Source organism: Mobula hypostoma, chromosome 4, assembly GCF_963921235.1.
Source record: "Mobula hypostoma chromosome 4, sMobHyp1.1, whole genome shotgun sequence".
Lineage (NCBI taxonomy): Eukaryota > Metazoa > Chordata > Chondrichthyes > Myliobatiformes > Myliobatidae > Mobula > Mobula hypostoma.
Window position 1 is genome coordinate 88,755,289 of NC_086100.1, and position 23,448 is coordinate 88,778,736.

Sequence of the window (23,448 nt, forward strand, 5' to 3'; positions counted from 1 at the left end):
TGAGGTAGTGTTCATGTGTTCAATGTCCAATTAGGAACCAGATGGCAGAGGGGAAGAAGCTGTTCCTGACTCAATGAGTGTATGCCTTCAGGCTTCTGTACCTCCGTCCTGATGGCAACAACGAGAGCGCTGCATGTCCTGGGTGACGTGGGTCCTTAATAATGGATGCCGCCTTTCTGAGACACCGCTCCTTGAAGAGGTTTTAGATACTATGAAGGCCCATACCCAAGACAGAGCAGACTAATTTTACAACTTTCTGCAGCTTCTTTCGGTCCTGTGCAGTAGCCCCCCCTCCCGCCCCCATACCAGTCAGTGATGCAGACGGTGAGAATGCTCTCCGCAGTATATCTGTAGAGGTTTTTGAGTGTTTTAGGTGACAAACCAAATCTCCTCAAATACTAATGAAATATAGCTGCAGTCTTGCCTTCTTTATAGCACTGATATGTTGGGACCAGGCAAGATTCTCAAGAGCTCTTGATACACAAGAACTTGAAGCTACTCACACTCTCCACTTCTGATCCCTCTAATGAGGATTGGTTCGTGTTCCCTCATCCTGAACTTTCTGAAGTCCACAATCAGCTCTTTTGTCTTACTGACATTGAGTGCAAAGTTGTTGCTGCAACACCACTCAGCTATCTGGTATATCTCGCTCCCGTACATACTTTCATCTCCATCTGAGATTCTACCAACAATGGTTGTATCATCAACAAATTTACAGATGGTTTTTGAGCTATGCCTAGCCACACAGTCATGGGTAGAGAGAGAGTAGAACAGTGGGCTAAGCACACACCCCTGAGGTGCACCAGTGTTGATCATCAGTGAGGCAGCGCTGTTATCACCAATCTATACAAATTGTGGTCTTCCAGTTAGGAAGTCAAGGATCCAATTGCAGAGGCTCAGTTTCTGTAGCTAATCGATCAGTACTATAAGAATGATGGTTTTAAATGCTGAGCTATAGTCAATGAACAGCATCCTGACGTAGGTGTTTGTATTGTCCAGGTGATCTAAGGCTGTGTGATGAGCCATTGAGATTGCATCTGCATCGACCTATTGTGGTGATGAGCAAATGCAGTGGGTCCAGTTACTTGCTGAGGCAGGGGTTCAGCCCAGCCATGACCAACCTCTCTGAGCATTTCATCACTGTAGACGTGAGTGCTACTGGATGATAGTCATTAAGGCAGCTCACATTTCTGTTCTTGGGCATTGGGATAATTGTTGCCCTTTTGAAGCAGGTGGGAACTTCCGACCGTAGCAGTGAGCAGTTGAAAATGTCCTTGAATACACTTGCCTGTTGGTTGACACAACTTTTCAGAGCCTTATCGGGTACTCCAATGAAGCCTGCTACCTTACAAAAGTTCACCCTCCTGAAAGACAGCCTAAAATCGACCTCCAAGACAGAGAACACAGCATCACCAGGTGCAGCAGGGATCTTCACAGTTGTAGTTATATTCTCCCTTTCAAAACATGCATAGAAGGCATTGAGTTCATCTGGTAGTGAAGCATTGCTACAATTCATGCTATTGTGTTTTGTTTTGTTTTGTAGGAAGTAATGTCTTGCAAACCCTGCCAGAGTTGTCGTACATCAAATGTCAGCTCCAACCTCATTCAAAATTGTATCTACAACCTCCACAAATCAGACCTGACTTTCTGGTACAGGCCTGGGTCGCCAGACTCAAATGCAACAGATCTAGCCTTCAGCAGATGATGTACCTCCTGGTTCATCCATGACTTTTGGTTTGGGAATGTACAGTAAAGTCTTTGTAGGCACAGACTCATCACACAGGTTTTAATGAAGTTGGTAACAACTGCAGCAGGCTCATCCAGATTTGAAGATGAATCCCTGAATAAAGTCCAGACCACCAATTCAAAGCAGTCCTGTAGCGCGCGCTCCTGTGCTTCCCTTGTCCGAACCTTCTTGGTCCTCACTACTGGTGCTGCAGTCTTCAGTCTCCACCTATACTCAGGGAGTAGAAGTACAGACAGATGGTGGTCCAGTGTGGTTAAAGCAGCGCCCCCCCCCCAAGTAATGGTGAAGGCATCAGGGTGTGCTGTTTCGGGCATGATGATCACATTGCTCAGTTTATCTGGAGCCTGTTTGACATTGGCCTGAGGTGGAATATACACCATACTGTTACGTACCCCGTGATCGGTTAAAGAACCAACAGAGATGGAAAGCACGTTGGAGTCCGGTATTGCTATTAGCTAATAATATTTATTAGTAACTACACAATACAGTAATATAAAATCAGATAAATCAAACAGGTTAGCAATGATTATATATAAGTAAGTGTGGAATACATATAAAAACCAAGCTTCTTTAAGTCTAGGGGTAAACAGGTAGTCTAACGATAATGAGTAAAGTTCAGTTCAGTTCGTGGTGTGGTGTTGAGTTGAGTAGTGATGGAGAGAGAGAGAGAGGGACAGATTAGAGTCTTCAGGTGAGCTGACGCCATCGATCTTCTCGTTGTCCTCCAAAATCCTTTAAAAGTCACTGACTGTGACCACAATAAAGGGGACCGTTTTTCTGTGGTGGAGCTATCAACCCAGGCAAGGGTTGGACACATGGACAACTCCCCACCAGTCAACCCCTTTTCTCACTGAAAGAGCCACTGATCGATCCGCCCGATTGATCCTCCAAAAAACCACTTTTTCTGTGGGCCCAACAAAGCTCATTCAGTGTCCAAAAACACGTGCCTGGGGTCTATATCATCTGACCTCCTATTTATCTCATGGTACCGTGTACCAGCTGTCATTCAAATAACTCCTCCTTCCTTTGACTGTGTAAGAGTGTACTAGCAGGCAATGTCCTTGGGAAGTATAAACACGCTCCAGAGAAACCATAACCTCAATTGTCCATCAAATAACGCCGCCCTCGGTCACCATAGCAACTTACGAGCTGCTCGGTGCTCTCTCTCAATCTCTAACTCAGCAGAAATCCAAAAGTTAGTCTTCGTCTCTCTCTCTCTCTTTTCAAAACCAGATGTCAGTGTTAAATACCTCTCTCTCTTTTCAAAAGCACAGTTCATAAGGGTAATTCAGGACCCCGTCACAATACCATAGTAATCACTGAAATCTCTTGCGGCAGATAAAATGGTCGACACTTCATTGCCAGAAATTCCAGGTCTGGTGAGCAGAATTAGAGCAACACTGATACATTTGTGCACCAAGAGGAGTTGATCATGAGGCATACACATCCACCTCTGCTTTTGAGAGACTCTGCAGTCCTATCCTGATGGTGTATGGTGAACCCGTCAATCTGAATCACTGTGTCTGGCACAGAAGAGGTTAACCAGGATTCTGTGAAGCAGAGGATGCGCGTTGTCCTAACGTCCTTCTGATACAGCACCCCAGCTCTGATATCATCAATATTATTTACCAGAGACTATACATCTTCCGGCAAGATAGTCAGTATTGGTAGTTGAAAACCTCAATTTTTATTTGCCCTTGTACCCTGGGGTAGCAGCCAAGTTTCTGTCCTCCAGCATTATTTCCATCGGTTTTAAGCAGCAATAAGATTGTTTAATCACATTAAAACATCTTTATTAACTGTATAGACTTTGGATGCGGTTGTGATTCTCAGCTGTAGCAGGCTGAAATAGGAATATTTAAGCTGAACTCACCACAGAAGTAAAAATTATTAAGTAATTTTTTTAGGTTACTGTGACAGGACGGATTGACAATGCTAATTCTCCCACTAACCTTGCCCCTTTGTCTGGTTAGTCACCCCCCACCCCCCTTTCTGTCCCTAGTTTCCCCAGTAGTTCACACACTTCACCCTCCCATTCTGCAATTCTTGGGAGTTCACCATTTAACAGTAAAACAATTGCTAGCTTGGTGAGTCAAAACAATGCCTCCAGTGAACACACTCTACTGGTTTATAACTCATAAATTTTAGACACAGGCATTCCAAACAGTTTCATTTATTTTCATTCACACTGTTACAGCAGAAAGGCCCCAAAAGACCCAAGGGACAATTTGGGTGTCCTAAAATAATGCCTGGGTTAGTGGGAGCAGGCACACCACAGCCTACACAGGCAACACCTCTGGTGGGGGGCATTATTCTTTTGTATTCATCTGAGCATGTGGACACTGATATACGGGTTTAACCGAGGCACTTGTTGTGGAAGAAAACTGTAGGATGTTAGAATCCCTGTTTAAGATGTTCCAATTCTGCATCTGAAATAATTCTTATCTGGTCATGTGAATACCCCCCAACCCCCACCCAGACCCACAGTAGAATTTCCTGGTCTGTCTAGGCCAGGCGGAGACAGATTTAAACCCTCAGTCTGGTCTTGTTAGAGAGGTGTGGAGGTTGGATTTGACATTTATATTGGAAAGTTAAGGACAAAGTGCGTTGTGGGGAAAGCCTCTGTATATTTGTAAGTTTTTGCACAGACATGTTTGTTTTCATCTGTTCTTTTGTAAATGTCTTTTTTTCTTCACAACACTTGCATGTTTTTCACTAATGTGCTGTTGTGGTTGACCATCTGTTTTTTTTTCCCAATGGCCGACCCTCGACGGGTACCCTTACCCATACCCGATAGTGAGGTGAGACAGATGGTGGCGGCTGTGGGATGGTAAGCTGAAAAGGGGGTGAGGACGTGGAAAAGAGCTGGGCTGCACTCACGGAAGCCCAGAGTTAAGCCGACTGCTCCAGGGATGGAGCCTCACAAGGATGGATGGTGGGACAAGATGGAGTCCAACAAAGAGTACACGTCCCCTGCTGCACAGTCCATCAGGGTCCTTCTGAGGAGCCAGGGAAGTCTGTGGGGATGGCGGAACTGGCTGCTCTTCACGGAGAGTTCATCTCCACGCAGCAGGCCCAGAAGAAATACTTCTGCAGGAGTTCCGAGAGCTACAAACCAGCCTGAGCAGAGCTCCACCACCAGAGACAAGTGTTGACCCAGGAGCACCCACCACATCAGGGACTCCAAGGTTCATAGCATCCCCAGTCCCCTTGGAGATCAGAAGCTCAAGAGTGCTGCTTCCCCCACCAGCACCCCAGTGCTCTCTGTTATCTGAACCTCCAGGAGTACAGGACCAGCCACCACAGGTGCCCCCCCCCCCCACCCCAGTAACTGGTGTCTGCACCTGAGCCAAGGTGTGGAAACTTTGCCTACCCAATGCAAGGATCAGAACACAAGATTCTAGTTTTGCAAGATGGAGAAGATAATCAAGAATTATCTCCTGTGGTTCATGAGGTGGGGATGGCCCATGGAGGCGAGGGCGTGTCAACTTATCTCTCTCCTGACTGGAAGAGTGCTGGAAGCCTAATCAGCCATGGATGAGGAAAGGTACAACTCTTATCCTGACCTACAGGAGGGGCTCCTGGCAAAATTGGACATATCGCCGGAGACCTTGTGACAAGAATACACATAAATTAAGATGTTTGCTGGCCTGGGCTTGCAGCAGTGGCATCAGCAGTGATCTGCCACCTGTCCTCAGGGGAGGGAGAGATAAGGAACACAATGAAGCAGCATTTGGAGATGTTAATGAAGGAGCCATCAGTCTGGGTATTGTCAAGATCGGTTCCCCCTTTGAACCCTGAACTGATTGAAGTGATGGACAGGCGATCTGGAGATGTGTAATGAAGGGACGGGAGAGAGAGCTGTCTGGAGCAGCTCCCCCTTTGAACCCTGAACTGTTTGAAGTGATGGACAGGCGATACCCCAGCAGGGGGGATAAAAAGGGACAGGTTCGCTAAGGCAGGACACATACGACACCCTGAGGTAACGAGACCCTGGAAGCGGTGCGCCTCCCACAAGTCGGTGGAAAGCTCTTGGACGGCTGATCGCGGGATCAGCCTTAGACGCACAGGGTGGAAAGGTACGATCAGCGGGAACCCAGTGTGTGTCCGCCCTTGCCTGGGGTGCCAGGTTCACTGCAGAGGATCGACCGCATCTGGAGGAGGGGTCACAGTCGGTGACCTCAGGTGACATCACCAAGGACCCGCCCGAAAGCTGCTTGTGAGCAATATCGCAGGTCTGTGAGTGGAAGCCGTTTTGAATGATCAGTCGTTCTTGTTCTCTCTCCCTCCCCCCACATTGTCCATCACCATGGCAACGATTACTACGAACTGAACTAAATTGGACTGAACTTTGTGTCACTTTGAAATTGGTCATTTACCCCTAGACAACGATAGAGCTTGATTGATCCTGTTATCTTAATTCTGTGCACATGTGTGTTTATCACTGCTGAACTGTTGCATTTATTATCCTTTCGATTACTGTGTTGCTTGTTTCTTTAATAAAACTTTCTTAGTTCTAGTAATCCAGACTCCAACTGAGTGATCCATTTCTGCTGGTTTGGCAACCCAGTTACGGGGTACGTAACATAAGTGGGGTTCTCGTCCGCGATATTGAATGCTAAAATTGGGACGGAGTAAATTGATTGGGTTAAAATTCCCGAAAGAAAGAAAAGACAAACCGCAGAAATGGAGGCTGAGGAATTTATAAAGGCGCCGACCTTGGAGGCATTAGAGGATGCCAGGAAATCGGAATTGGTATCTGTGGCCAAACGGTTGAATCTTGCTAAGGGGAAGTCGACAATGAGGAGAGAGGAGATACACAGAGCTATCGTAGAGCACTATGTATCTAAAGGTGTGTTTCTCCAAGGCGAGCTGGGGGTGGTGTCTATTGAAAAACCTGCTGGAGATGCGGTACAGGTGCAGCTTGAAAAACTGAGACTCGAGCACGAGTTCCGGGTATGGCAGTTGGAGCGAGAAGAGAAAGAGAGGGACAGACAGTTACAGAGCAGGAGAGAGAGAGGCAGTTGCAGCAAGAAGAGAAGGAGAGAGAGTTAGAAAGGAAAGAGAGAGAAGTAGTTGGAGCGAGAAGAGAGGCAGTTGGAGAAACAGAGGGAAAGGGAATTCGAGCTGGAGAAGTTAAGGTTAAGGACAGAGCAGGGGCTCGTGCCAAACCAAGCTGGAGGGTTCTGGGTGACCCAGGAGGTTAGGCTGTTTCCCCCATTTGACGATACCGACGTGGATCGGTACTTCCGCCATTTCGAAAAAGTGGCTATAAGTAAGGACTGGCCGAGGGATAAGTGGGCTGTTTTACTTCAGAGTGTACTGAAAGGGAAAGCCCAAGAAGCTTACTCGGCTTTGTCCGCGGAAGATGCCCAGAGGTATGAGGTGGTGAAAGAGGCCATCCTCAGGATTTATGAGTTGGTCCTGGAGGCATACCGGCAGAGGCTCCGGAATGCGAGGAAGCAGTGGGACCGCACGTATTTGGAGTTTGCCCGTGAGATGCAGACATATTGTGAGCGTTGGTGCACCTCAAAGGGGGTAGAGGGGGATTATGACAGACTGCTGCAGCTGATCCTGATTGAGCAGTTTAAAGGTTGTGTCCCTGAGGGTATGAGACCCTACCTAGATGAGAAAGAGGCAGCCGCGTTAGCCGCAACTGCTAAGTTAGCGGATGAGTATGCGTTGACGCATAAAATGAAGTTTGCCCCGAGTAAAGGCTACCAGAAGGGTAGTCAGGACGGCGGGGAGAGTCCGCCGGAAAAGTCAGAAAGTAAGCCGGGGACTAGTGAGAAGGATAAGGTAGACCGGGAGCAGTCTGGTAGGAAGTCTCCTGGGGTCGTCTGTTATAATTGCGGGAAAGTCGGACACTTTGCGTCCAGGTACTTTGCCCCAAAGAAGGAGACGGGAAAAGGAAAAACAACAATTTTGAATGGCTGTATCGAGCTGGTAAGCGAACCACTAGGGAAGGACAGGTCTGCCAAAGTTCAGGAAGGGCGCGAGAGGTTTATCTCGGCCGGATTGGTGTCAGTGAAGGAGGGGTTAAAACCAGTTCCAGTGCGGATCTGGAGAGACACGGGAGCGTGTCAGTCACTAATACTGAAGAGTGTATTAGAGTTTAGCTCAGAGACCCGGACTGGGGAGGTCAAGGTCAAAGGTGTTGGGGAAGGGACAGAGTCAGTTCCTTTGCACCAGATACACTTACAAAGCAACCTGGTCTCTGGACTAATCACGATCGGGGTGAGGTCCGAATTACCGATGAAAGGCGTGGAAGTCTTGCTCGGTAATGACCTCGCCGGGGGAATGGTGTTCCCAGTCATGAGATTGACAGGTCAGCCTGCCAGCATTGAGGCCCCGCCCATGGACTCACAGGTTCATCATGGAGCTGCGGTGGTAAATTTAGCTGAAACGTTTCTGCCAACCTTGTACGAGAAGAGGGTAGAAAATGAAAAGAAGGAGTGTAGTGAGACAAGAGGTAGTGAGGGAGCTGGGACAGACATAGCAGTAGCCAGGAAAGAATTTGTGCAGACGCAGGAGCGAGACGAGGGGCTGATGGTTTTGGCAGAGACAGCTCTCTCTGACACAGACTTGACAAGGGAACTAGTAGGCTATTGTGTGGAGGAGGAAGTGCTAAGGAAGAAAGGGAGACCAAGTACCGTGCCCGCAGATGAGGAATGGGGCGTGGTGCAAAAGAGTTATGAGAATGAGATTTTTAACCTGGCCCACAAGGTACCACCCGGTGGACATTTTGCGGTGCTGGAGGAAACAGCTGGTGGAATCATGAAAGAGGTTTACTGGCTGCCCAGGGGGGAGGATATTATTGATTATGACCAACACGAACTGAGACGGTCACAGGCTTTTGATATGCTAACAAACCTAGTCGGGGTTAGCGTGGAAATCAATGAAGCTAGGGTCCCCCCGAGAAGGCTATTGTTTTGGCCAGGTCTGCTGATAAGGTCTCTCCCTTAATCCCTGAACAAAGCGACTCTTTAGGAGAAGTAATTAAATGACTCGCACCCATGTGTTTGATTGTCCCGAGGCGATGCAAAGAACTGGGACGTTGGGGGGTGTCTGTTACAATAGGGCAGCCTAGTAAACAACAATCATATAGAATGAGTAATTCAGTGACTAAAGGGCTGACGAACATAGAGGTGTGTATTGGCAATTTAATACGGCTGTCTGAAGCCAGATTGATAGTGAACCTTGAAAAAAATGAGTTCAGCCACATGAAGGTCACTTACCTGGGAATTGTGGTGACACAGGGGCAGCTGGCAGCGATGCAAGCTACAGTGCAGGCTATCGCTGACATCCCAACCCTGACAGACAAGAGGGTCCTCAGAAGGCTCTTGGAGATGGTGGGGTACTGTAGGAAGATTTGCAATAACTCTGTGGTCACTACCCCTCCCCCTCCTACTAAGCCCTTGCGAGAGAAAACTAAGTCGGAATGGGACAACCCTTGTTATTGTGGTCCGGGACAAAACCAAATGAGTGGTTACATTGATCGCAATTCATCAGTGTTTTTGGCCACTATGAAATTTGCTGAGTTGGAGCCTGGTCTAAGGGATTATTAATAACACATATAAAAGGGACGGAAAATGTGATTACTGACTGTCTGTCAGGTGTTGACAACTTCAAATTCTCTGTATTAGCCAAATAGCTGATAAAGATGTATATTTGTGTGTATTAAATAATGTACTCATATTTGTAATTTTTACCCAGGTTAAAATCCTTAAAGGGGGGAAGTGTGACGAGAATACACATAAATTAAGATGTTTGCTGGCCTGGGCTTGCACCAGTGGCATCAGCAGTTGGTCTGCCACCTGTCCTCAGGGGAGGGAGAGATAAGGAACACAATGAAGCAGCATTTGGAGATGTTAATGAAGGAGCCATCAGTCTGGCTATTGTCAAGATCAGCTCCCCCTTTGAACCCTGAACTGTTTGAAGTGATAGTCAGGCGATACCCCAGCAGGGGGGATAAAAAGGGACAGGTTCACTAAGGGAGGACACACACGAAACCCCGAGGTAACAAGACCCTGGAAGTGGTGCGCCTCCCACAAGTCGGTGGAAAGCTCTTGGACGGCTGATCGTGGGATCACCCTTAGACGCACAGGGTGGAAAGGTACGATCAGCGGGAACCCGGTGTGTGTCCGCCCTTGCCTGGGGTGCCAGGTTCACTGCAGAGGATCGACTGCATCTGGAGGAGGGGTCACAGTCGGTGACCTCAGGTGACATCACAAAGGACTCGCCCGAAAGCTGCTTGTGAGCAATATCGCAGGTCTGTGTGTGGAAGCCGTTTTGAATGATCATTCGTTCTTGTTCTCTCTCTCTCCCTCCCCCCACGTTGTCCATCGCCATGGCAACGATTACTGCGAACTGAACTAAATTGAACTGGACTTTGTGTCACTTTGAAATTGGTCATTTACCCCTAGACAACGATAGAGCTTGATTGGTCCTGTTATCTTAATTCTGTGCACATGTGTGTTTATCATTGCTGAACTGTTGCATTTATTATCCTTTCGATTACTGTGTTGCTTGTTTCTTTAATAAAACTTTCTTAGTTCTAGTAATCCAGACTCCAACTGAGTGATCCATTTCTGCTGGTTTGGCAACCCAGTTACGGGGTACGTAACAGCCTATTGACTGAAGTTCTGGGGCATGTCTGTGCCAGCTGGAGAGTCGCCAAAGGAGACCTACCACCGCCTGAAAGGACTCAACCGGTGCTGGATAAGGCCAGAGGTCCATAGCGAGGAAGAGATTGGGGAATTCATCATCCTTGGGCAGGTCTGCAGGTCTTGCCGGGGAATGTTCACATTTGGGTCCAAGAAACACGAGCCCTCCATTGGACGAATCATGGCACAGCAGGCCCAGCAGCACATCAACGTCTGGAGAGGAGCACCCCTATCATCTCCTGCTCAGTCACGGGAGTGCCGATCTTGGTCCACAAATCAGAGACGCGAGAGACAATATCTATATACTACTAAAACTTTCATGCTCTGTCTGTCTGTTTGTCTGTTTGTGACCTCCAATTAGCACAAACGGTGCATTACAGCGGCACATTTTTTGGCTAAGTCGAATTAAAATGCGCTAACTTACAGAATGCAGGCAAAGTTCAGGGTTATATATTCATATAAAATTGCTCATTCGCCAAAAAAATCAACAGGTTCCCTTCCACCCGAGACCCGACCGGCCATCACGGAAATCAGGATGCGACAGCCCGATGCATGCACATGGCCAGTCTCAGCAGCGACACCTACTGGAGCAAAAGGGCAGGGCAGCTCTATTTCGAGGGGTCACATTCTGCTAATCACCATCAGCATGTGCAGGATTAGGACAGATCTAACCGCAACCCATCAATAAGAGATAATTAATTCTTACTGTAATGACGTACTTTGAGACACCCAAAGAACCCTTTGCTGCAGTCAAAGGACAGCGGTGACTGTATCAAGTCCATTTAGGAGAGCGCCAACCACATCATCAAGAATAATCAATAATAATCAATAATGAGCAGCGTTACTGCTTCATATGTTCTATCCAGCATTAGGGTAAAAGAAATAGTCAGCCTAATTATGCCGCGTGGAAAGGGAAGGGGAACATTATGGTCAAGAGATGACACCAAACATCGTCGGGAAGTGGAAGAGAGGGAGAGAACAAGAATCGGATGAGGCCAGGGCCGCACAACTCCAGTGTCAAAGAGTCAGGACAAAAAAAGATGAGAGAAGAAGAGACAGAGGAGGAGAGGAATGCACGTCTCTAGGATCAAAGACAAATGACAAACAGCAGAAAAGATGAAGAGATGGGGGATGAAAGGACTGCACATCTCCAGAATGACAACAAGAGGCACGAAGGTGGCAGATAAACTAGAAATGATGCCATCAAAAGTGTCCTTCGTTAAATGAGGAGGAGCTATATTTGCCTTGCTACGCGTCGTTCTTCTTTAATAAACTGAGGTTTTCTACTTCAGTTTTCAAAGCAAAGTGATACCAATAGCATTCAGGAAAATTTAATGCTCATTCTGGTCACATCAGACTGCACTACCCTTCTCTCAAAGGGTGCCCCAACGGGTCACTCCATTGTCTAGTAATAGTTAAAAATCCTCTAACTTGCTATTACTGCCAACAAGTTGGTCACAAAGCTTCTGTTTGTCCTTTCAAAAAAAAACCTAAACTGTCCAGCTATTGTTATGTCCGAAGGTAGGGGGAAATCTCACGGCTGGAGGCAGGAGTGGCTGTTACCTTACAAGGGACTGAACCAGGTAAAATGTTCTGCTGAAAGACCAGTCTTGGTGACTGGGCAGAGGTTGCTCTCTTCGATACAGGAAGTGTGATTACCTTGGTCAGAACAGAATTTGTACCACCCAATCTTGTTAATTTCTACAAACATACATTGATTCAATGTGTACATTGGGATGTTAAAGGGTATACCTACTGCAGGTGGTTGTGGTTCATTTGCTAAAAGATTTAATGTTGACTCCACTGCAGTCTTGTCTTGCCCTGTGTTGCCACAGTCCCAAACCGAAGCTGGGGTGGAGCCACTACCAGCAGAGGCTGATAGCCTATTTGGTGGTGGGGGCGGGGGTAACATAAGAAATGGCCACGTAAATCACGTCAGAAACACTGCCTGGTGAAAGCATTGGGTACACCTGACTGCCCACCCAACACCACAAACCTCATCACAGACCAGTGGCAGGTCCCCACAAACATAGCTGCCCTACATCGAGCCGATCTGTCCCTGGTTCCCCTGTATACTCAGCTGAAGGGGGAGGATGACAAGGGGTCCTTTAGCTGTAAAGATAGTTACATGCTATCCCTACAGGTACCCCTGGCAACCGATTGGTAATACCCACCAGTTGCAGGCACCTTGTCTTACATCTTGCTCACACCATCCTCTGGGCTGGCCATTTGGGTCAGCAGAAAACCTAGCTAAGAGTAAGCCAGGCACTCTATTGGCCATGTATGTATGCTGATGTCCAGGAATATAGTACTTCCTGTCCTGAGTGCCAAAGACCTGCCACTTCTAACACACTGACAGAGCCCCACTACAGACTTTGACCATCATAACCAGCCCATTCAAACGTATCGCTATGAACATTGTAGTCCCTCTAGAGAAAAGCAGCTCTGGTTTCCCTTATATTTCAGTCATTTGCGAATATGCTACCTGGTTCCCTGAGGCCTTCCCTCTGCATTCCATTACCACCCCTAAAATCATTGCTGCCCTAGTACAACACTTCTCCTGTGTGGGTTTTCCTGAAGAAATTTTAACTGACCAAGGAACCAATTTCACCTTGTGCCTTGTGTCTCAATTACATCATCAGCTGGGTATTTCAGGTATCCGCACCACACCCTATCACCCCCAATCTGACAGCCTCGTCGAAAGGTTTAATCAAACCCTCATGAACATGCTGAGAAAGTTTGTGTTTGACACAGGAAGAGACTGGGAGAAGCGGTTACCTTTCCTCCTTTTTGCATATCAGGAGGTTCCCCGGGCATCAACTGGCTTCTCCCCGTTTGAGCTCCTGTGTGGGTAGGAAGTCCAGGAATCCCTCGATGTGCTCCACCACCAGCGGGAGAACAAGCCCCACGGCAGCACAGGTGAGGGTATTATCTCTGGTGTCTTATATATGAGGGGTCACCTGGAGGTCTACAGAGAGGAGGCTTGGTGTCATCTGGAGAGGGCCCAGCAGAACCAGAAGAGTTGGTATGACCTTAAGGCACAGCAATGTGCGTCCACCCAGGTCAGAAGGTATTTCTGCAACTTCCCAACTCCACCAACAAACTCTTGGCCAAGTGGCAGGGGCCTTTTGGAGTCCTGAGGAGGCAAGGTCCAGTCACCTATGAAATGCTCCATCCGTGGAAAGGAAAGGCTTCTCAGACATGTCATGTCGACCTGCTGAGGGATTGGAAGGAAAGAGAGGGCCCGAACTCTCCTGGATGGTCCAACAGGTGGAGGAAGGCAGGCAAGAGATGACTGAAGACGTGCAGTTTTGGAGTGCTTCTCCACAGCCCAACCTGGGCCACCTGACCCCTCAGCAACAGGAGGGGCTGAACTAAGTCTTCTAGTAGTGCACCTCAATAGCAGTGCACACCCTTCGCTTGAAGGACCACACCCCCATTCAACAGCGACCTTACTGAGAGAAAGAGAGGTTGGTGAAACCATTCAAAGCTGAGATCTGTATCATGTTGGACCGGGGAGTGATTGAACCCTCCGAGAGGGAGTGGTGCAGCTCATTGGTGAGTGTGCCAAAGCCTGATGGGTCCCTGAGGGTTTGCACTGACTTACAAAAAATCCACACAGTCTCCAAATTTGAAGCCTACCCCATGCCGTGGATTGATGAGCTGCTGGAAAGGTTGTGCAAGCCAAGTTTATAACAACCCTCGACCTCTGCAAGGGTTATTGGCAGATCCTACTGGCAAGACTCTCGTGAGTACACCGCACTCGACACTTCCCTTGGCCTCTTTCATTTCACTGGCATGACATTTGGTCTGCATGGAGCCCCAACGGCTGATTGACCGTGTGCTGAGGGGATGCAAGAAGCATTGTGTAGCCCTCCTAGATGATGTGGTCATCTTCAGCACCAGCTGGGAGGACCACCTGAAGCACCTTGAGAATGTCCTGAAGAAGTCTAGCCTCTGGCACAACGCTGAACATCCGGAAGTGCAAGTGGGCCCACGGTACCTGGGCTACCAGCTAGAGCGACGAGTAATTCAGCCACTGGTCGACAAGGTCAAGCCCATCAGAAATGGTCCCCAGCCCTGCACGAAGAAACAGGTCCCGTCCTTCCCGGGGTTAAATCCGGTGGTATCGCTGTTTTATCCCTCAGTTTGCCACCTTGGCAGTCCCACTAACAGAACTGACAATGAAGTCTACAAAGAATCCGGTCCGGTGTACTGAGGAATGTGAGGAAGTCTTTGACTCTGAAGGAGGCTTTGTGTTCCCGGCCGGTCCTCATCAGCATGGACTTCACCAAACCATTCACCATCCAAATCGATGCCTCAGCATTGGGGACTGGAGCAGTTCTGGCCCAGGGGAACCAGGGAGGAGAATGGTATTGTACCTTAGTCAGAAGCTGCTACCACGGGAGATAAGGTACTCCACTGTTGAGATGAAAGCTCTTGCATAAAATTGGCCTTGTAAAGCCTCCAGTATTACCCGTCAGCAGAGAATTTGTTCTGGAGATCAACCACAATGCACGCATTAGGAGACGGTACCTGGCTCTCCAACTGTTCCATTTCAACATCTGTCACATGGCAGGACAGCTCAACGTCACGGCAAACTCTCTCTCCCAATCACCCACCCTGTGCAATCCAGAGCAGGTGTGGGGGGGGGGGGAGAGTGACACGACAGAACAGGTTGGCACTGCTAATTGTCCCGCTAACCTTGCACCTTTGCCCGGTTAGTCACTCCTCATCTTTCTGTCCCCGGTCTAGTTTCCCTATACTTTGCCCTCCCGCTCTGCAGTCCTTGGGAGTTCACCCTTTACACACCCCAACAGTAAAACAGTTGCTAGCTTGGCTAATCAAAACAATCCCTTCAGTTAACACACTCTACTGGTTTATAATTCATAAAAATGAGGATTCTAGACACAAGCATTGCAAACAGTTTCATTTATTTTCACTCACACTGTCACATCAGTTTGTAGACAGCAGAACAATCCCAAAAGACCCAAGGGACAGTTTGGGATGTCCCAAAATAATTCCTGGGTTAGTGGGAGCAGGCGCACTATACCTGACACAGGCAACACCACAGGGGTGGGGGGGGGAGCTATTATTCTTTTATATTTATCTGAACATGTATACACCAATCTATGGGTTTAACCAAGATATTTGTTGTGGAATAAAACTGTAGCACATTTGAATCCCTGTTTAAGATGTTCTAATTCTGCATCTGAAATAATTATTTTGGTCTGGTCATGTGACCTCCCCTCCCCTCACCCAGTCCAACAGTAGAATTTCCTGGTCCTTTTATCTAGGCCAGGCGGAGGCAGATTTAAACCCTCAGTCTGGCCTTGTTAAACCCTCAGTCTGGCCTTGTTAGAGGGAGGTGGAGGTTGGATTTGAGGTTTGGTGATGGTTTTATTGGAAAGTTAAGGACAAAGTGTGTTGTGGAGAAGGCCTCTGTATATCTGTAAATTTTTGCACACACGTTTGTTTTCATTTGTCTATTTGTAAGTACTTTTTTCTTCACAACTTTTGGGCTGCTTTTGCATTTTTTTCACCTGGCACTAAATAAAACCCCACCTTGTGTTGTTGCAGCTTACCATCTTGTTTTTTGTCAACTGGTGACCCTCGTCGAGCATGCTTTCCCACACCTCATAGTGAGGTATGACAGTCACCTTTCAGACTTCTTCCAACTGCAAAAAGTTTGTTACCCCCCTAGCCAGGTATAATCCCTCTATACAAGTATCATTCACCACACTTTTCACTTGTGCCTTCAAGTATCTTCACATCCTTTTGGCCGAAACTAAACAATATTTTTAATTCAACTACCTTCTACATGTTTCACATGTTTCTATTTAATTGCATTATCTTAGGTTTATGTTTATGTTTTAACCTGAGCTACAATTACAGCTGATCTGTGAATCTGCACCGATGGATCACTTTACACTTCTATGACAGTTTTAAAACAGTAGTCCTATTTATTTGACACGCACAAAATGTTGGAGATACTCAGCAGGTTGGGCAGCATCTATGAAGGGAAATGGACAATCACTGCTTTGGGCCAGGATCCTTCAGCAGGACTGTGTGTGTGTTACTCAAGATTTTCACAATCTGCAGAATCTCTTGTGCCTCCTTTCTTCTACTTATTCTTCCTTTCACCTCATTTGACAATGTGATATTGCGAGAAACTAATTTGACAATTACATTAACTTGTATTAAACATTGTGTAAAAGAAAATGAAAAATATTTCTCAGTAGGGCAGACTATTCAACCTTGATTCAACTACACCCTATTAGCAATATAATGCACAGTCAGATGAGTTAATTGTCCCATAATGACGACATTATTTTACACTATCAGTGAAATTCTAGCAATGTTGTGGGTATCACTGCATTGTGGCTGAAAGAAGATAATCGTTGGGAGCTGAACGTCCAAAGACACATGTTGTATTGAAAGGACAGGCAGGTAGGCAGAGGGGATGGGGTGGCTCTGTCAGTAAAAACTGAAATCAAATCTATAGGAAGAGGTGACATAGGATCAGAAGATATCGAATCCTTGTGGAACTGAATCCTTGTGAATCCTTAAGAAACTGCAAGGGTAAAAAGACCCTGATGGGAGTTGTATACAGGCCTCCAATAGTAGCCAGGATGTGGGATATAAATTTCAACAGGAGATAAAATTTACATGTCAAAAGGGCAATATTACAATAGTCAAGGGGATTTTAATATGCAAGTAGATAGGTAAAATCAGGTTGGTGCTGAATCCCAAGAGGGAATTTGTAGAATGCCTACGAGATGGCTTTTTAGAGCGGTTTGTGGTTGAACTCACTAGGGAAAAGGCAATTCTGGATTGTGTGCTTTTTAAGGAACCACATTCGATTAAGGAGCTTAAGGTAAAGGAACTCTTAGTATCGTATCATATCAAGGAACCCTTCATAATATGATAGAATTCGCCCTGCAGTTTGAGAGGGAGAAGATGAAGTCAGATTATCACTATTACAGTGGAGTAAAGGGAATTAGTGAGGCAAAAGTTGTTTGGAAGGGAACACTAACAGGGATGATGGCATAAAACTATTGCTTGGGGACAATTTGAAAGGCGCAAGATAGATACCTCCCTAAAAGGAAAAAGTATTCTAAAGGGAGAATGAAGCAAACATGCCTATCAAGGGTAGTCAAAGACAGCATAAAAGCAAAGGAGAGGGCGTACAATATAACAAATATTAGTGGGAAGTTAGAGCATTCAAAGCTTCTAAAAAGCCACAGAAGGCAACTGCAAAGCCTTAAGGAGAGAAAAGGTGAAATATGAACGGAAGTTAGCTAATCATATAAAAGAGGTGACCAAAGGTTTTTCAGATACATAGAGTAAAAGAGGCGGAAAATGATGTTGGAGAGGTACTAATGGGGGAACAAGAAATGGCAAAAGAACTTAATAAGTATTTTGCATCAGTTTTCACTATAAAAGACACTAACAGTATGCCAGATATTCGAGAGTGTCAGGGACAGATGCAAGTGTTGTTGCTGTTACTATGGAGATAGTGCTTGGGAAGATTAGAAGTCTGAATGGAATAGATCTCCTAGGCCAGTCGGGCTACACACCAGGGTTTTGAATGTGGTAGCTGAAGAGATTGTGGAGGCATTAGTAATAATCTTGCAAGAATCTCCAGATTCTGGAACGGTTCTGGAGGATTAGAAAATTGCAAATGCCACTCCCTTCTTTAAGAAGGGAGGAAGGCAGAAGAGAGAAAATTCGAGGCCATTTGGCCTGACTTCAGTGTTTGGGAAGGTGCTGGAGTCCATTATTAAGGATGAGGTTGAGGTACTTGGAGGCACATGATAAAACAGGCCAAAGTCAGCATGGTTTCCTCAAGGGGAAATCTTGCCTGACAAATCTGTTGGAATTCTTTGAAGAAATAACAGGAAAGATAGACAACGGAGAATTGGTGGACGTTGTGTAATTGGATTTTCAGAAGGACTTTGAGATGAGGCTGCTTAACAATGTAAGAACCACTGTATTACAGGAAGCATACTAGCAGGGATAGAAGTTTGGCTGACTGACAAAAGACAAAGAGTGTGAATACGGTGAGCATTTTTTGGTTGGCTCCAAGTGACTCGTGTTGTTCTGCAAGGTTCATTATTGGGGCTACTTCTTTCACTTTATTTGTTTTGGTGATGGAATTGATGGCCTTTGTGGCTACGTTTACAGACAATACAAAAATAGACAGAGGAGCAGGTAGCGTTGAGGAAGCAGGGAGTCCACAGAAAGACTTAGACAGATTGGGAGAATGGACAAAGAAGTGGCAGATGAAATATGTGCAAGGAAGTGTATAGTCAAGCATTGTCGAAGGAGTAAAGGTATAGTTTACTTTCTAAATGGGGAGAAAATTCAAAAATCGGAGGTGCAGAGTGACTTGGGAGCCCTTGTGCAGGATTCACTAAAGGTTAACTTGCAGGTTGAGTCTGGGATAAGGAAGGCAAATGCAACAGTATCATCCATTTTGAGAGGACTAGAATACAAGGTCAAGGATATATTGGTGAGGCTTTCTAAGGCATTGGTCAGACTGCACTTGCTTTTCCTCAGGGGTAAGCAATGGGACTGCTACTTTTCACATTGTTTGTCAATGATTTAGATAGTGGAATTGATGGCCTTGTGGCAAAATTTGCGGATGATATGAAGATAGATGGAGGAGTAGGTAATACTGAGGAAGCAATGCAATTGCAGCAGGACTTAGGCAAATTGGAAGAATAGACAAAAAAGTGTCAGATGGAATTACAGTGTTGGGAAATGTATAGTAATACATCTTGGTAAAAGGAACAATAGTGCAGACTATTATTTATATGGGGAGAAAATTCAAGCATCAGAGGTGCAAAGGACTTAGGAGTCCTCGTGCAAAGCTCCCGGAAGGTTCATTTACAGATTGTGTCTGGTAAACAAGTCAAATGCAATTTAGGCATTTATTTCGAGGGAAGTAGAATATAAAAACAAGAAGATAATGTGGAAGCTTCATGAGACACTAGTCAGGCCACACTTGGAGTATTGTCAGCCGTTTTGGGTTCCTTATCTCAGAAAGGATTACTGTCATTGGAGAGAGTCCAGAGGATCATGAGGATTATTCCGGGAATGAAGGAGTTAACATACGAGTTGCGTTTGACAGCTTTGGGCCTGTACTCACTGGAATTTAGAAGAATGCGGGGCTATCTCATTGAAACCTACCAAAGATTAAAACGACTATATGAGGTGGATGTGAGGAGATTGTTTCCTCTGGTGGGGGTATCCAGAACTAGAGGGCACAGCCTCAAAATTGACCGTTTAGAACAGAAGTAGGGAGGAATTTTTTTAGCCAAAGGGTGATGAATCTGTGGAATGCTCTGCCACAGACTGTGACGGAGGCCAAGTCCGTGGGTATATTCAAATCTGAAGTTGATAGATTTCTGATTGTTCGGGACATCAAGGGATATGGTGGGAGGGAAGCTGTGTGGGGTTCAGTGGGATCCTGGATCAGCCATGATGAAATGGTGGAGCGAACTCAATGGACTGAATGGCCTAGTTCTGCTCCTAGTTCTGTTCTGTCTTATTGTGGGCAGCTTTGGTCCCCTTATCTAAGAATAGATTAGAGAGGGTCTGGAGGAGGTTCACGAGAATGATTCTGGGAATGAAAAGGCTGCCACCTCCCAGATAAGTCAAAGCAAAGCTATGGTCTCACTTTCAGCTGCCAGTCAAGGAAACAGAACACAGCTGCTGCATGAGTACTTCATAACATTTTTGTCCTTTCATGTTTAAGAAATTATTGAATACCTGGAACGTTGAGCCATCCTCCATTTCCAAAGTGCCATATCCCTCTTTTCGATCCAGGTAAAACGTTCCTGTGAATTTGGTCCCATCCGGCCAGAAATAGCATCCGGATCCATGGCGATGGTCTTTGTAGAACTGCCCCACGTAATACTGCAATTGCAAAACACAGAGAAACTGGTATTGGGTTATTTTTGCCACAGTGGAACCGGTTTATCATTGTCACATATCTTGCATACTGTTCATGTTGATCAAATCGTTACACAGTGCCTTGCAGTTGAACAAGGTAAAACAATAACAATGCGGAAGGAAGTGTTACAGCTGCAGTGAATATTCAGTGCAAGCAGGCGATAAAGTACAGGATCAGAATGAGGTGGATTGCGAGGTCAAGAGTCCAATGATACAATGAAAAACGTGCAAGTGAAATGCGTGCCATCCTGACAGATCATCCCCTGCATAATTACTGGAGGAACCATGTATCTGTTCCCTATTTGCTTTGTATTCTGTGTTGTGGGGTTATTACATTTATTATGGTAACTAGTCACATAAGTGGGGGCGCAGTAAAAGTGAAGGGAATAAGTTACGTATTCTTGCTTATTTTGTGGCAATTTGTGGCTTGGGACTGGCAGAGATCATATCTTTGCTGAACACTTAATATCGCTTCAAGATTCTATGTTTGCTGACTGCTAGTAAAGGATTGGAATAAGGAATTCAACTCCTGGCAACAATCATTTCACTGGAGCTGAGGGTGCTTCACACGTATAATAACCCCATGTTGGTCGCAGGCTAGCGGCACTGTTTTGATTTTGAACTAGTTTTGCTGCTACAATTACACTGAGGCAAACGGAATGTAGAAAAGAGTACTTCATTTACGAAGAAAGTGAAGTGCAGGTAGACAAACAAAACATAATGGCCACAAGGTAGACTGGGAGTCCAAGAGTTCATCTTTTAGAGTACAGAGGTCTACTGAAGAGCTAAATAACAGTGGGATAGAAGCTGTCCTTGACTCTGGTGATTCATGCTCTCAGCTTTTACGTTTCCTGCTTGACACAAAGGAGGAAATGGAGAATTCCCCAGATGGGAGGGGTCTTTGGTTCTGTTACCTGCTTCACCAGGGCAGTGTAAGTGAGGACAGAGCCAATAGAGAGGAGGGTGGTTTGCATGATGGACTGGGCTGCAATCACAACTCTTGAATTTCCAGTCATGGGCAGAGCAGTTGCCATACCTAGCTGTGATAAATCTGACACGCATAGGTAGCGTGGTGGCTAACACAATGCTTTACCGTACAGGAAAAGCAGGTTCAATTCCCGCTGCTGACTATAAGGAATTTGTACGTTCTCCCCATGACCACGTGGGTTTCCTCCCAAGTCGAAAGACGTCCCACTTTGTAGGTTAATTGTCTTGTGATTAGGCTAACATTAAATCGGGGGATTGGCGGGCTGCACGGCTCGAAGGGCCGGAACAGCCTATTCCGTACTGTATCTCAATAAATAAATAAAATTGTGGAAACGGAAGAAAGGAGGAAAGGAAAAGGCAGTGTTTGAATCTTCTATATGGTGTTGGTGGAGAGACAGTGATCAGTGGTGTGCAAGGGAGGTGGTGGGGGGAGAAGGTAATGCTGAGTTTTCAGATTCGCCAACTTAAATTCTCATCCTTATTCAAACTCCAAGATGCTGAAACAGCCAGAATCCTTTCCCCATAGAAGGGTAACAAAAACAAATTGGCATAGTTCTAAGGTTAGTTATGAGTTTTAAAAGGGATTCAAGGGGCAAGTTTTTGTAAGACTATAAGACCATAAGATATAAGAGCAGAAGTGGGCCATTCGGCTCATCGAGTCTGCTCCGCCATTCAATCTTGGGCTGATCCAATTCTTCCAGTCATCCTCACTCCTCTGTCTTCTCCACATGCCCTTTGATACTCTGGCTAAGAATCTATCTCTGCCTTAAATACACCCAATGACTTAGTCTCCAAAGACACGTGTGGCAACAAATTCTACAGATTTACCACCCTCTGACTAAAGTAATTTCTCTGCATCTCTGTTTTAAAAGGACGTCCTTCAATCCTGAAGTCGTGCCCCCTTGTCCTAGACTCCCCTACCATGGGAAATAACTTTGCCTTATCTAATCTGTTCAGGCCTTTTAACATTCGGAATATTTCTATAAGATCCGCCCCCCCCCCATTCTCCTGAACGCCAGGGAATACAGCCCAAGAGCTGCCAGACGTTCTTCATATGGTAACCCTTTCATTCCTGGAATCATTCTTGTGAACCTTCTCTGAACCCTTTCCAATGTTAGTATATCCTTTCTAAAATAAGGAACCCAACACTGCACACAATACTCCAAGTGTGGTCTCACAAGTGCCTTACAGAGCCCCAATATCACGTCCCTGCTCTTATATTCCATTCCTCTAGAAATGAATGCCAACTTTGCATTTGCCTTCTTTACCACTGACTCAGCCTGAAGATTAACTTTTAGGGTATCCTGCACAAGGACTCCCAGGTCCCTTTGCATCTCTACATTTTGAATTCTCTCCCCATCTAAATAATAGTCTTCCCATTTATTTCTTCCACCGAAGTGCATGACCATACACTTTCCAACATTGTATTTCATTTGCCACTTCTTTGCCCATTCCCCGAAACTATCCAAGTCTCTCTGCAGGCTCTCTGTTTCCTGAACACTACCTGCTCCTCCACCTATCTTTGTATCAGCGACAAATTTAGCCACAAATCCATTAATCCCATAGTCCAAATCACTGACATACATCGTAAAAAGCAACAGTCCCAACATCGACCCCTGTGGAACTCCACTGGTAACCAGCAGCCAGCCAGAATAGGATCCCTTTATTCCCACTGTCTGTTTCCTGCTGACTGGCCAATGCTACACCCATGCTAGTAATTTCCCTGTAATTCCATGGGCCCTTATCTTGCTAAGCAGCCTCATGTGCAGCACCTTGTCAAAGAACTTCTGAAAATCCAAGTACACCACATCCACTGCATCTCCTTTGTCTACCCTGCTTGTAATTTCCTCAAAAAATTGCAGTAGGTTAGTCAGGGAGGATCTTCCTTTCAGGAAACTATGCTGGCTTTGGCCTGTCTTATCATGTGCCTCCAGGTACTCGAATCTCATTCCATTGTTACACAGATTGGTTGATGTCTGGAATATGCTGCCAAAAGGAAGTGGTGCAATCTGATGCAATTACTGCATTTAAGAGGCATTTAGATGGTACTTAAATTAGAAGGTATAGAAGAACATGGTCCTGGTGCAG

At 46.0% G+C, this 23,448-nt stretch overlaps 1 protein-coding gene across 1 annotated transcript in view; it reads right to left on the minus strand.

Annotated features, from left to right (window-relative positions):
* Positions 1–23,448, minus strand: part of ankmy1 (ankyrin repeat and MYND domain containing 1) — a 187,425-nt gene that overhangs the window by 151,284 nt on the left and 12,693 nt on the right. The window contains exon 2 of the mRNA XM_063044988.1: positions 20,191–20,337. Coding sequence (XP_062901058.1) covers positions 20,191–20,337 — 147 coding nt within the window. The remainder of the gene's footprint in view (positions 1–20,190; positions 20,338–23,448) is intronic.